This window comes from Ranitomeya imitator, chromosome 8, assembly GCF_032444005.1.
Source record: "Ranitomeya imitator isolate aRanImi1 chromosome 8, aRanImi1.pri, whole genome shotgun sequence".
In the NCBI taxonomy this organism is placed as follows: domain Eukaryota; kingdom Metazoa; phylum Chordata; class Amphibia; order Anura; family Dendrobatidae; genus Ranitomeya; species Ranitomeya imitator.
The window spans coordinates 33,942,024-33,956,826 of record NC_091289.1 but is presented as its reverse complement, the minus strand read 5'-3'; the positions used below and the strand labels follow the sequence as shown (position 1 = coordinate 33,956,826).

Below are 14,803 nucleotides of genomic sequence, written 5' to 3'. Positions count from 1 at the left end.
AAGTTTGAAAAATGTTTTCACCACTTAAATAAAAAAGAACCAAGACATGTTAGGTGTCTATGAACTTGTAATGACCTGGGGAATCATAATTGCAGGTCAGTTTTAGCATTTACTGAACATGGTAAAAAAAAACAACTGTAGGATTCCACTTTTTTGCAATTTCAACACACTTGGAATTTTTTTCCCATTTTCCAGTACATGATATGTTCAAACCAATGATTTTGTTCAATAGTACAACTTGTCCCGCAAAATACAAGGTCTCACTTGGCCATTTTAACCAAAAAATAAAAAGTCATGGCTCTGGGAAGAAGGGGAGCAAAAAATGAAAATGCAAAAATACAAATAAGTGGTTAATGATAACAAAAAAAAAAGTCAATAACCTTGATGCAAAGAATAGGTCATTTTCTGATTTCATAATACCGAGCTGAGCGTCCCTGTGTTTGGGGATTTATGAGCGTTAGCTGTAGCCTACTTCTCCTACTAGGTGGCGCGTACACAGCTACTATATATTTCTCAGTTTACCAATAATTGTTAAAAAAAAATCTATGAAATTTCCCACAGTCATCACTATTGTTGTAATGGAAGTTCCTATAGGTAATACTCTCACTCCATCATTTTTTTCCCATTCATTGTATTTACTGTCTTTTTGTCGTCTCCTTTTACAGTATAATGACAAAATTCAATACGTCGAACCGTGTCTGAATGGGACGTTAGTACAAGCAGACAGAAACAACAAAGAGGTAAGAGACTAATTGTGGAGAGACATTGAAAGTGCATTCATTTCTTTCATGAAAGCCGCTTGCCAAAGATAACAGTAATTTATGGCGCTAGGTGAATAAAAATCTATTTTCAGAAGTCTTCGTGAGCCCTTTATTTGAGTGGCTTTTACCATGAAAATAAAGTATTTTTCTGTCAACTTGTTAAAGGGGCTGATTCATTGAGACAACAACTATTCAAAAAGAAGTCATCATGGCTAGGGTTGAGCGAAACGGGTCGGCCATTTTCAGAAGTCGCCGACTTTTGGCAAAGTTGGGTTTCATGAAACCCGACCCGACCCCTGTGTGGGGTCGGCCATGAAGTCGGCGATCTTCTGAATCTGGTATCGGAATTCCGATCCCGAGTTCCGATATGTTTGCAATATCGGAAATCGGTATCGGAATCCATATTTAAGTGTAAAATAAAGAATTAAAATAAAAAATATCGCTATACTTACCCTCTGACGCGCCCTGGTACTAACCGGCAGCCTTTCTTCCTTCGAATCAGCGCTTGCAGGACCTTGCGGTGACGTCGCGGCTTGTAATTGGTCGCACGACCGCCCATGTGACCGCTCGCGCGACCAATCACAAGCCGAGATGATATGAGAGAAGAAAACAGCAGATGGGGAGAGAGAAAGCATACAGGGGTGAGAGAGACAGATCACAGAGGGGAGACAGCTCAAACGGGACAGCACATGAGGGGAGAACACAGCACAGGAAGGAGAGAGACAGCAGACAAGGGGGACAGCATATGGGGTAGACAGGTCAAACAAGAGAGTACAGACGGAAGAAGTCAGCACATGGGGAAAGAGAGTGGATAGGAGGGGGAGCACATGGAGGGAAAGATTCTCAACGCTGCAAAGCCTGCCCCCATCATGACATTACCGCCCTCCCAATGCGATAGCATCGGGCCTCCATCTAGTTTAATATATTCCCCTTAAGATCTCCGAAAACTGATACATGTGAAAAGCAAATCCCCATTTGTATAACCTGCAAGCGCATTGACAGCTTGGGAACGTGTGTATTTTTATTTTTTTATCAAAAGCAACTTGACCTGACATTGACTGTGCGCCTTGCTGGTGAATTGGCCATCAATCGTGTCATAATGTCCCTATCTCTTAACAACAGATGGATTCTTCCCTGTGTCACACTGATTGATAATGAAAAGACGTGATCCTTTTTATCTTCAAGTTGGCTTATCTTTTACTTTTCGGTGTCCCTTTTTTTGACAAGAGATGAAGTTGTTTGACAAACAATGAATGGAAAATTTTACAAGTTCTTTTGTAATATATTTAGCAGTGTTGGAAAGATAAATTATCCATACTATACACAGAATTCACTTTTTATAATTTTCCTCTTTCAAAATCAAGAATGAATTTAGTTAAACATTCAAAAATATTGACCTTTATTTTATTCTAATCCTATCAGTATTATTTGGTCAATCAGCTGCTTCCGGTGTCAGCGGTGGCTGGGCCTGCTCAGTTAAAGAGCTACACAGCACAACTCCACCAATGGAATAGTGGCAGCACATCAACCCCCTAGGTACTGCATAGCCACCCCCTAGGTGTTAGGGCTAGCGGAACGCACCGAGTAGAAATAGATATTTATTATAAATGGTGCGTTCGCAGCCCGGGGTCCACCGTTAAGGAAGAACCTGCTGCTAGTGAATGGCGGCACTGTTTGGCGGTATAGACTAGCTCTGTTACCTCACAGAGCAGCCGCGAGAGGAAAGCACTGTGCCCTGTTAGCCTCACAGGAGCACAAGCTTACTGCCTAGCTGATAGCAGTCTGTGGTTATTCAACATGCAATCTCCTCACCGGAGAAGCCGGTATTCTAGGGGCTTATTTCAGCCGGGTCCCTGAACACTCTCATACAATCTCCTCACCGGAGGTGCCAGTATTCTAGGGGCTTATTTCAGCCGGGTCCCTGAACACACTTATGCATAACCACACAGGCGCAAAGCACATATGACTTGATACTAGTGCATGGCCGTGCGGCCATGCGAGCCTTAAATAGTTACAGCACGTTTAGGATCTATCAAAGAAGGACCAATGGAGTGCTGCAGCACCTGAGCATGTGACCCTAGATCTCCAGTGAGAGATCTCGCCCTGGGCATGCTCAGAGTGCAATGCAGGATTTAGTCCTAGCACCTGCAAGGACCTTAGCTGCAGTATCTGATCATGTGACCCTCGATCTCCACTGAGAGATCTTAACCTGGGCATGCTCAGAATGTGAAAAGCAGGACTTAGCCCCAGAAGCATCCGCTCGCCGCTGCCCAGCACTGACTTCAATGGCAGAAGCAGGAAACGCAGCAGTAACCCTTAGCATAGAGTCAGACTGAGCGAGACGCTGGGATCGACGTCTCCGCTGAGCAGGCTCCACTGCGGCAGGAGAAGAATGGGAGACCGCAGCGGAGATGGCCCGAGATTCCCCCTGTGCAGAGGCAGGAACTCGACCCCTAACATTACTCCCCCTCCTGGGGCCCCCCCTCCTTGGGCCTCGCTACGTTCGAAGGCAGCAATAAGCTGCGGAGCCCGAATGTGCTCAGCAGGCTCCCAGGACCTATCCTCAGGGCCGTAACCCTTCCAGTCCACCAAATAAAATTTTTTACCACGTACCACCTTGCACCCCAAAATAGCGTTCACCTCGAAATCGTCCGTAGACGAACCCGATGTCTCGGCAGATGACTCAGAAAACCGGGACATGTATACGGGCTTAAGGAGGGACACATGAAAGGTGTCGGTGATACCAAGGCGTGGAGGAAGGACCAGAACTTAGACCACAGGATTAACCTGTTCGAGGACCTTGAAGGGACCCAAGTAGCGAGGTGCAAACTTAGTGGACTCTACACGCAGCCTGATGTTACGGGCGGAGAGCCACACTAAATCGCCAGGAGCAAAGGTCGGGGCAGGGCGCCAATGTGCATCGGCGGAGGACCTCATTCTCTCCTTCGAGGCCCGAATGGCATCCTGAGTGCGGTCCCAAATGTCCCGTGCCTCCACTGCCCAGTCTGCCACCCTGGAGTCAGCAGAGGACACGGGCATAGGCACAGGAACCCGCGGATGCTGGCCATAATTAAGGAGGAAAGGAGTCTGACCGGTGGAGTCAGCTACAGCGTTATTAAGGGCAAGCTCTGCCCATGGTAATAAAGATGCCCAGTCATCCTGCCTGGCAGAAACAAAATGTCGTAGATAAGTGACCAGAGTCTGATTGGCCCTCTCTACCAACCCATTCGTCTCGGAATGATATGCGGAAGAGAGATTTAACTCAATGCTGAGAAGACGACAAAGCTCTCTCCAGAACCGAGACGCAAACTGGGGACCGCGGTCACTGACAATTTTGTCTGGCATGCCGTGTAGGCGGAAGATGTGTCTTATGAACAACGCTGCCAAGGCCCGTGCAGAAGGTAACCGTGGGAGCGGCACCAAATGCACCATTTTCGAGAAATGATCGGTAATTACCCAAATGACGGTACAGCCGCGAGATTTGGGCAAACCCACCACAAAGTCCATCCCGACCATCTCCCAGGGCCTGTCTGCCACCGGCAAGGGATAGAGTAACCCAGACGGCCGTTGTCGAGGAGACTTATTTTTGGCGCATGAGACACACGCCAGAACGTAATCTCTGACATCTCGGAGCATATGCGGCCACCAGTACGTCCTCGCCAGCAGCTCAGATGTCCTTTTTGTCCCAAAGTGTCCACCCACCCTGGAGGAATGAGCCCAAGAGAGAACCTCCGGTCGCAAATTTATGGGCACAAAAGTCTTGCCCGGAGGCACAGACTCAAGCGACACCGGAGCCACGGTTCTCAAGCTCTCAGAAGGAACAATAAGTCGAGGCTCTCCTTCCTCCTCCTCAGATGACACAACAGAGCGAGAAAGGGCATCAGCTCGAATGTTCTTCTCCCCAGCGAGATAATGGAGGGTGAAGTGGAATCGGGAGAAGAATAAGGACCATCTGGCCTGGCGAGAATTTAGCCGCTGGGCTGTTTGCAAATATAGCAAATTTTTGTGGTCTGTGAAAACTTGAAAGGGAAAACGAGCACCCTCCAAGAGATGTCTCCACTCTGAGAAAGCCAATTTCATCGCTAGCAACTCCCTGTCCCCGATGGAATAATTCCTCTCCGCTGGTGTGAAGGTCTTGGAGAAGAAGAAGCACGGATGCTTCCGACCTTGAGCATCCTTTTGGAAAAGGACTGCTCCAGCACCAACGGAAGAGGCATCCACCTCCATTATAAATGGCTTATCGACATCGGGACGATGCAGGATGGGAGCGCTAGCAAAATGAGACTTAGTAGAAGAAAAGGCCCTGGAGACCTCTTCAGACCACACTTTGGGATTTGCTCCCTTCTTGGTGAGGGCTACCAAGGGAGCTACCAAAGTTGAGAAGTGGGGAATGAACTGGCGGTAATAATTAATGAACCCCATAAAGCGCTGCACCGCTTTAAGTGAATGGGGTTCTTGCCAGTCCATCACTGCCTATAGTTTGACAGGATCCATAGCCAATCCCTGGGCGGAGATGATATAGCCCAGGAAAGGTAAAGACTCCTGCTCAAACACACACTTCTCCAACTTTGCGTAAAGAGAGTTTGCTCGTAAGAGGTCGAAGACTCTGCCAACATCTCTCCGGTGGGAGTCAATATCTGGAGAGAAGATGAGAATATCCAGATAGACTACGACCGAGGTGGAAAGCATATCCCGGAAGATGTCATTGACAAAGTCTTGGAAAACGGCTGGGGCATTACAGAGCCCAAAGGGCATCACCAGATACTCATAGTGCCCATCTCTGGTGTTAAATGCCGTCTTCCATTCGTCCCCCTCACGGATGCGAATCAGGTTATAAGCTCCCCGCAGGTCTAATTTGGTAAATACCTTAGCTCCCCGTAGCCTATCAAAAAGCTCAGAAATCAGGGGCAGCGGGTACTTGTTTTTAACGGTGATGGCGTTAAGACCCCTGTAATCTATGCAAGGACGTAATTCTCCATTCTTCTTCTGTACGAAGAAGAACCCTGCCCCTGCTGGTGACACTGACTTCCTAATAAACCCTCTTGCCAAATTCTCCTGGATGTATTGGGACATAGCCTCCGTCTCAGGGAGAGAGAGGGGATAGACACGTCCCCGAGGAGGTTCTGCTCCAGGTAAGAGATCTATAGGACAGTCATAGGGACGGTGAGGCGGAAGGGTCTCCGCGGCGTTTTTGGAGAAGACGTCTGCATAGGACCAATAGTATTTGGGGAGAGTAGAGATATCTGCGGGTATCTCAGTGGTGGAAACCTGAACGCACTCTTTCACACATCTGCACTTACAGGATTCACTCCAACCCAATATCCTCCCAGAGGTCCACTCAATATGTGGAGAGTGGAAACGGAGCCAGGGTATTCCCAGCAGAATCTCATCCATTCCCTCGGGAAGGACAAGAAGGGAAATAATCTCCTGGTGGGATGGGGACATGACTAACGTGAAAGGGACAGTCTGATGTGTGATCTGTAACGGGAGTGTCGACCCATTCACCACTCTAACAGTTACTGGTTTGGCAAGCATAACCAGAGGTATTGCGTGGCGCAGAGCAAAAGCAGAGGACATAAAATTTCCCTCTGCTCCTGAATCCACACAAAGCTCTACTGTATGAGTGGATGTGCCTAACAGGATTGTCCCTTTAAAGGACAATTTGGAGGAAAATGCCGCTGTGTCCAGTGAACCTCCTCCAATGGTCACTAGACGCGATCGTTTCCCGACCGCCGTGGACATCTATTAGCATAATGTCCAAGTTGCTGGCAATTTTTACACACCACAGGTACTTGAGCGGTCTGAGACCTAGGTCCCGCTCAAGAAACCTCCATGGCCTCATGGGAGTCGGACGCCATAACAGGAGATTCTAGAGGTTTGGCAAAGGTGGGAGCCAGCCGAAACCTCTGCCTACACTGGGTCCGCTCCAACCTCCGCTCGTTAAAACGGAGATCGATGCGGGTAGATATAGTAATGAGCTCCTCCAGTGTGGCGGGAATCTCCCTAGTGGCCAAGGCGTCCTTAACATGATCTGCCAGTCCTTTCCAGAACACCAGAATAAGGACTTTATCCGGCCATTCCAGCTCAGAAGCTAGAGTCCGGAATTGGATGGCGAACTGGCTGACCATGGACGAACCCTGAGTAATTGCCAACAATTGGAGCGCGGTATCGTAGGTGACACGGGGTCCCAAAAACACCTGCCTCAGAGCGTCCAGGAAGATAGGAGCACTCTGCACCACACGATCATTACGTTCCCAAAGCGGCGTTGCCCACTCCAACGCCCTGCCCGACAAAAGAGACAAAATGAATCCCACTTTCGCCCGTTCCGTAGGAAAACGTGCAACCAGCAGCTCGAGATGTATGGAGCACTGGCTCACGAATCCCCGACATAGCTTACTGTCACCAGCAAACTTGTCTGGAAGCGGGAGACGGGATAAAGTCGGAGCAGGGGTGGCAGCGGACAAACTGGCTGCAGCTACACCTGCAGCCTGAACAGCGACAGCAGTAACGTCCACAGCTGAGGTTGCACGCTCTAGAGCCGCCAACCTACCCTCCAGCTGCTGGATGTACCGCACCAACCGATCTTATATTGATGACCTATCCATGGTTCGCACCAACCGATCTTATATTGATGACCTATCCATGGTTCGCACCAACCGATCTTATATTGATGACCTATTCATGGTTCGCATCAACGATCTTATATTGATGACCTATCCATGGTTCGCACCAACCGATCTTATATTGATGACCTATCCATGGTTCGCACCAACCGATCTTATATTGATGACCTATCCATGGTTCGCACCAACCGATCTTATATTGATGACCTATCCATGGTTCGCACCAACCGATCTTATATTAATGACCTCTCCATGGTTTGGACTGCTCCTTTAAGTATTGAACTTTTTCACAGTTACATAATATAACCCTCCTATTTAGAGTCTTCAATCTCTGGAAAATATAAAATGGAGCTCACATGGTCTTTAAATTTCAGTGCAGATTTCATTTACGATGTAAAATAAATGCTGGTATTTAAGAGATGAATGAACATTAGCTTTATGGTTTCCCTTTCTTGAGGGCTTTGCAGAAATAGCTAATTTTTCAGCAGCTTCTCCCTTTAGACGGAACATTCCGAAAGGGCCTTGTCGCAGGGGTGTTGATTTCCTCTGTAACAGAGGGCTTTGTAAGTCACATGATATTTGCAGAAATACTTTTGCGCCTTTCATCGTACTTTAATATGTTTCCTTTTTATGTACTTTTTGATATATCATCGAATACCATTGGAAATCGCAGCTGTGAGAGTATTTTCAAGAGCGGCCAAATCATCCATAGGTTTCTCGGTCACAAGTACTTACCTACACTATTTGCTGGCATACAGTGACATTACACAGAGCCCTTGTTTATATTATAGGGACGCGAATGGAAATTGGAGACTTCGATTGATCTTTACTTTAGCGGAACTTTCATTTCAAAGGACAACGGAAACGTCTGAAATAAAACTGATGAGGACAGTATCTTTGCAGCATCAAGACTGGAGAGCATGTCATTAACTCATCATTTTCTCACCGTCACATCCCAGCTTCTGCTCGCTGTCGCGCCTGCGAGCAATGAAAACGGCTTCATTAAAATTCATAGTCCGTGAAACCCATATTGGATCCAATTTTGTACACAAAACAAATTTGGGCATTTTATCGGATACATTCTTACAGTACACTGAACACTTCAATACGCTTATTCCTCAGAGATATAATGAGCTGGGATGTTATATATCACAGCTCGGTGTCACTCCGCGGGTGAACGGGGAATCGGTATAGCCAGGAAACACCACAACGCCCTTATGTGTGCCCGGGAGATACGCAGCATAAAATTGAAATTCTCAACTGGAACAATGAATTCGTTTTTGTCATACGGTGCAGTTTACTCAATTGAATGTGAGTAATTTAAATAAAAATGAAATGTCCCATTAAAATAAGGAATAGGACATATTTATTACATTTGTTAGCTCTTATGTGGGGCATAATTAGCAATCATGGTGGCACATGCAAACATAGATTGCAACCACTTTCAGCATTAAGTGAGTTCATAAAATGTTTTCTATTAATTCTTTGGACCCAGACTGATCTGCAATCAATTACCCATTACTCATAATCTACGATAATCAATAATTACCCCCCCCCACACACTTTGAGAGGAGATGACCCCCTTACGTTTCTGGTCTCCTTAGAAGATGCTATGTCTACTACCATTTGGTCATACCCATGGTCAGGCTTAGAGTTCAGCAAATAAGTCAGATAGACCTTTTAATCAAACCTGATTTGCACTACGACTATAAGAAGTAACATAAGTGCTTAATCAGATGTCTGTTTTTTCACATCTGAGAAAAACGGTCTAAATTTCATCAGTGTTGATCAAAGTTTAATCTGAGTGTCATCAGAGTGTCAGCAGAGTACCATCAGAGTTTAGTCCTATTTTCTTCAGCTTTTCTTTGACGGTATAATTCTTAGTGATGAGCGAGTATGCTCATTACTCGAGTTTTCCAAGCATGTTCAGGTGTTCTCTGGGTATTTTTGGCATGCTCGGAGATTTAGTTTGTGTTGCTGCAGCTGCTAGACAGCCTGAATACATGTGGGGGTAGCCTGTTTGGTAGGGAATCCCCACATGCATTCAGGCTGTCTAGCAGCCGCAAATCATGCAGCCACAGTGACACAAACTAAATCTCCGAGCACACCCAAAATACTCGGAGAACACCAGTGCATGCCCCGAAAACCGGCGTAACAAGCATACTCACTCATCACTAATATTTATGGTATATTTTACACTGATCCTAAAACTATTATTAGGGATCACTCAGAATGGAGCGCTCTGTTGCCTTCTCATAGGTTTGGGCACCAAATAACAGATTATGGATTCTGAGTTCTTGGTGCCCAGACAATCAGAGTAATTTGTACCCATTACAGTCATGGCAAAATTAGGTGCAGATCAGACCCCTAATCCCGGACTAAAGGATAAACATAACAGAGGAGGACATAGAATAGAGCAGCTTTCCATAGTTGAGCGGAACTCAACTGTCTTCATTTTCCTGTGCATTAGCTACATTTTCTTCTACTAGGGTAGCACCCAAAACACATGAGAATCCCATGCATCTTTAGGACCATGAGTCTAATATGACTTTAAAAAAAAATACACGTTGGTTGGCACTCTATCCTTGCAGCACTGAGTCCTGGGTTCAAATCTGACTAAGGACAACCTCTACAAGGAGTTTGTATGTTCTCGTGTTTGCGTGGGTTTCCTCCGGGTTCTTCAGTTTCCTCCTGCACTCCAAAAACATGCAGATAGGGAATTTAGATTGTGAAACCCAAAGGGGACAGTTATGATGGTGTCTGTAAAGCGCTGTGGAATATCTTGGCGCTATATGTGACCATAATAAATGATAATATACCTTAGATGGCTGTTGGCCAAATGATGGTAGCTATCTTGGCCATCTCTCAGAGCTCATGTATCCTCGATGAGAGAGCCACTGCCAGAAGAAAAGAATTGGCAGTCCAAAATCACTTCCCCGACAATCAGTTGTCCAGGGTCCCCCTACTCATTAGGTTGTCGAATATGTTTATACCAAGGAAGGTGACGGGCACAAGGGGGCATTCTTTGCGTCTGGAGGAGAGAAGGTTTTTCCACCAACATAGAAGAGGATTCTTTACTGTTAGGGCAGTGAGAATCTGGAATTGCTTGCCTGAGGAGGTGGTGATGGCGAACTCAGTCGAGGGGTTCAAGAGAGGCCTGGATGTCTTCCTGGAGCAGAACAATATTGTATCATACAATTATTAGGTTCTGTAGAAGGACGTAGATCTGGGTATTTATTATGATGGAATATAGGCTGAACTGGATGGACAAATGTCTTTTTTCGGCCTTACTAACTATGTTACTATGTTACTATGAATAAACCCATGGATGGGATCAGCTGAAGTATGTCTAATGTGTATGGGGGGGGCTTAACTTTAGGTTCTGCATGTTTTTCTTTAATCTTAGCAATTGTAATCACAACCCTTCAAATTCATTAAAAAAAACACAACTAAGGTTATAAATTGAAATTATTGTTGGTGCATTGTGAAATATGCCTTCATGATTTACCAAATGGCTCTGCTTGAAATTGCAATTACCACAATCCTTTTTTCAATAGCAATAAACAAAATCCAAAGCCGTTGATTTAGAAATACCATAAGATGTGGCATCAGAACAATGCAGCTGAGCTCACAAGCCCTGGCAGAACTTGATTCCTATCCAGCTAATTGACAATCCATATTTTTCCAAGTGACACTTTTCATTTGCCGTTATGCATTTTTTTCCGCATCCTCGCGATGAATTACCCTTTTTAATTATACAACAGCCTATTACTTTGCATGCAATTTACTGACATATTTATTGCTTAAGCAGCTTAACACATTTATATCCGCAAGCCTTATGTAGATGAGCTAAATCTGTGCTTGCCTGGTGGCTATTGGAGTATTGAGTTGTTTATAAATGTTTTTAGTAGATTAAAGCGAGCATTAAACTGTGCTGATTGCTAAAGGATTCCCAACAGATCATATAATCGGGACAGAGTCCACAAAAATGAGAGTTTCTAAAGCTTCATCTATTGGGTTTACCATGGATGGTAAAATTGTGTAAGGGATTATTAGAGTCCGGTAATGAATTTCTTAAGTTTGAGATATAGCCAAACAAAAATGGAGCGGCACATCTTATTTGGGATTTTATTACAATTAAATGTTTGAAGCGAACCTTTGAATGGATATTTTAACTTAACCTGAGCTCTCATTCATTAGCTGCTGCTTCAACAATTCTGGAACAGTTTTTCTTTTTCTTTTACGTCCCCCCGTTCCAAAGTTATGCCCCCTTTAATAAATTTTTCATTCAGCTAAATGAATTCTTTGTGGGTGTTTCCTTTTTCTCCCTTGACATCGACCAATGAAAACACAGCCACGCCCCAGAGGGGTTTTGAGGTATACGCCCAGTTATTGAAGGGAAACGTTGCATCTTTATTACCTGGGGAATAACTTTAGAACTGAGAGGCACGGAAGAAAAAGAGAAACTGTCCGAGAATCAGTGGAAAAGCAGCAATTGCAGGAGATACTCAGTTTAAATCAAATAAATTGTTTTCTTTAAGCTTGCCGCTAGTAATAGGTAGGGAAAAAGGCAGTTGCATACTATTTGCTTCTGAATGTTAGCACATTTTATAACATGAAAGTGCGTAACAAATGCAGACCAATTCAAATTTTCATTAAAAAGTCAATACTAGAGTTGAGCGACCTTGACCTTTTTAGAGTCGAGCCGGGTTTCGCGAAAACCCGACTATCTCAAAAGTCGGGTCGAGTGAAATCGGCCGATTATGACGTAAAGTCGGGATCGACCGAAACACGAAACCCAATGCAAGTCAATGGGGCAGCATAGTCGGCAGTGAGTGGGGGCCAGGAAAACACCTAGAGTGCCCATTTTAATGTCAAAACCATCCATTCTTCTTAATGAAGCTTGTCAAGCGTAATTTACCTTATAATAATTGGAAGGCATTTGAAATTGGGGGTCATTTGGCTAAAGTTGTGGTGGGTAGGGCTGGTTCAAGTAATTAGTGGGCCCAGGAAATCTGGACCACGTCACGGCAGTGGAGCAGGGAGAGGTAAGTATTTCAACTTTGCAAGTGCTGTGAACCTGAGCAAGCAGGGGGGGCCCACTCGTTGGCATTGGCACTGGCACAGGGCCCCTCAAAGTACAGCGGTGTGTTTGCACGGCGGGGGCGCCTCCCACCGGCAGCAACACTTTTGCGTACCATGAGAGGCCCTGTGCCAGTGACGTCGCCAACTAGTATTCCTCCCCCCACCTGATGAAGGAACCTGCACTTTCATCTGCACCTTCCTGTTTGTCCCCGTGTAAGGTGGTATGGTATGCGGGAAGGGGGACCTGACTTTCAGCAGGGTCACAATCTTGCAGTGTAGCGTGCACGGGAAATGTTGCGTTATGGGTCAATGTACCAGCAGACTCATCTATCACTGGCTGGGCAATGGGCAGGATGAGGAGGAAACACAGATATAGGCCCAAAGAATAAAGTGGGCTAAATGCAGTTCAAAATTGGTAACACAGGACTAATCAGGGGGCATTGCAGTGGAGGACAACTGGAATGAGAGGCTGACACAGAGAGTAGGCCCAAATCAGTAAGTAGTCGAAATGCAGTTCAAAATTGGCAACAGTAGTAAACAGGCGGCACAGCTTTGTTCAGTGGAGGAGAACAGCAAGGAGTGGCAGACACCGATAGTAGGCCCCAACCCAACTAGTAGGCCAAATGCAGTCTAACATTAACAACTACTTAACGAGCGCCTGAAAACGGAATTTCAGGACAGGAAACCAGGAGAACAGCAAGGAGCGGCAGACACCGATAGTAGGCCCCAAACCAACTAGTACGCCAAATGCAGTTGTTCCGTTTAACCACAATTTAATGAGAGCCTGAAGATAGAAGTTCAGGAAAGGCAACCTGGAGAACACCTTGGAGTGGAACACACCATCTCTCTACACCCCATACCCAATTTGTAGGTCTAATGCAGCGTAGTTTCCAACAACTACTAAACGAGAGCATGATGATCGAAGCATTGGCGAGGAAACCTGGGGAACACCTTGGAGTGGAACACACCATCTCTCTACAGTGGAACACACCATCTCTCTACACCCCATACCCAATTTGTAGGCCTAATGCAGCGTAGTTTCCAACAACTACTAAACGAGAGCCGGAAGATCGAAGCAATGGAGAGGAAACCTGGGGAACACCTTGGAGTGTAACACACCATCTCTCTACACCCCATACCCAATTTGTAGGCCTAATGCAGCGTAGTTTCCAACAACTACTAAACGAGAGCCGGAAGATCGAAGCAATGGAGAGGAAACCTGGGGAACACCTTGGAGTGTAACACACCATCTCTCTACACCCCATACCCAATTTGTAGGCCTAATGCAGCGTAGTTTCCAACAACTACTAAACGAGAGCCGGAAGATCGAAGCAATGGAGAGGAAACCTGGGGAACACCTTGGAGTGTAACACACCATCTCTCTACACCCCATACCCAATTTGTAGGCCTAATGCAGCGTAGTTTCCAACAACTACTAAACGAGAGCCGGAAGATCGAAGCAATGGAGAGGAAACCTGGGGAACACCTTGGAGTGTAACACACCATCTCTCTACACCCCATACCCAATTTGTAGGCCTAATGCAGCGTAGTTTCCAACAACTACTAAACGAGAGCATGATGATCGAAGCATTGGCGAGGAAACCTGGGGAACACCTTGGAGTGGAACACACCATCTCTCTACAGTGGAACACACCATCTCTCTACACCCCATACCCAATTTGTAGGCCTAATGCAGCGTAGTTTCCAACAACTACTAAACGAGAGCCGGAAGATCGAAGCTCAGGAAAGGCAACCTGGAGAACACCTTGGAGTGGAACACACCATCTCTCTACACCCCATACCCAATTTGTAGGCCCAATGCAGCGTAGTTTCCAACAACTACTAAACGAGAGCCGGAAGATCGAAGCAATGGAGAGGAAACCTGGGGAACACCTTGGAGTGTAACACACCATCTCTCTACACCCCATACCCAATTTGTAGGCCTAATGCAGCGTAGTTTCCAACAACTACTAAACGAGAGCCGGAAGATCGAAGCAATGGAGAGGAAACCTGGGGAACACCTTGGAGTGTAACACACCATCTCTCTACACCCCATACCCAATTTGTAGGCCTAATGCAGCGTAGTTTCCAACAACTACTAAACGAGAGCCGGAAGATCGAAGCTCAGGAAAGGCAACCTGGGGAACACCTTGGAGTGTAACAAACCCTCTCTCTACACCACGGAAGGGCTGATTCTTAGGAAGGAAGGCTGTCGGAAAGAAGCAGGGCGCGTCCGAGGGTGATTATATTCTTATTAGGTATATACTCACCCTCGGACGCGCCCTGCTTCTTTATTTGTAATGAATGTTTATTTGCAATGTGGTTTTGACTTAC

The 14,803-nt window shown here is 45.9% G+C and overlaps 1 protein-coding gene across 4 annotated transcripts in view; it reads left to right on the top strand.

The window, feature by feature from the left end:
* Positions 1-14,803, top strand: part of CACNA2D3 (calcium voltage-gated channel auxiliary subunit alpha2delta 3) — a 1,133,445-nt gene that overhangs the window by 552,863 nt on the left and 565,779 nt on the right. For all 4 annotated transcript variants that reach the window (XM_069736702.1, XM_069736703.1, XM_069736699.1 and 1 more), the window contains exon 9: positions 666-740. In XM_069736702.1, the coding sequence (XP_069592803.1) occupies positions 666-740 (75 nt within the window). The remainder of the gene's footprint in view (positions 1-665; positions 741-14,803) is intronic.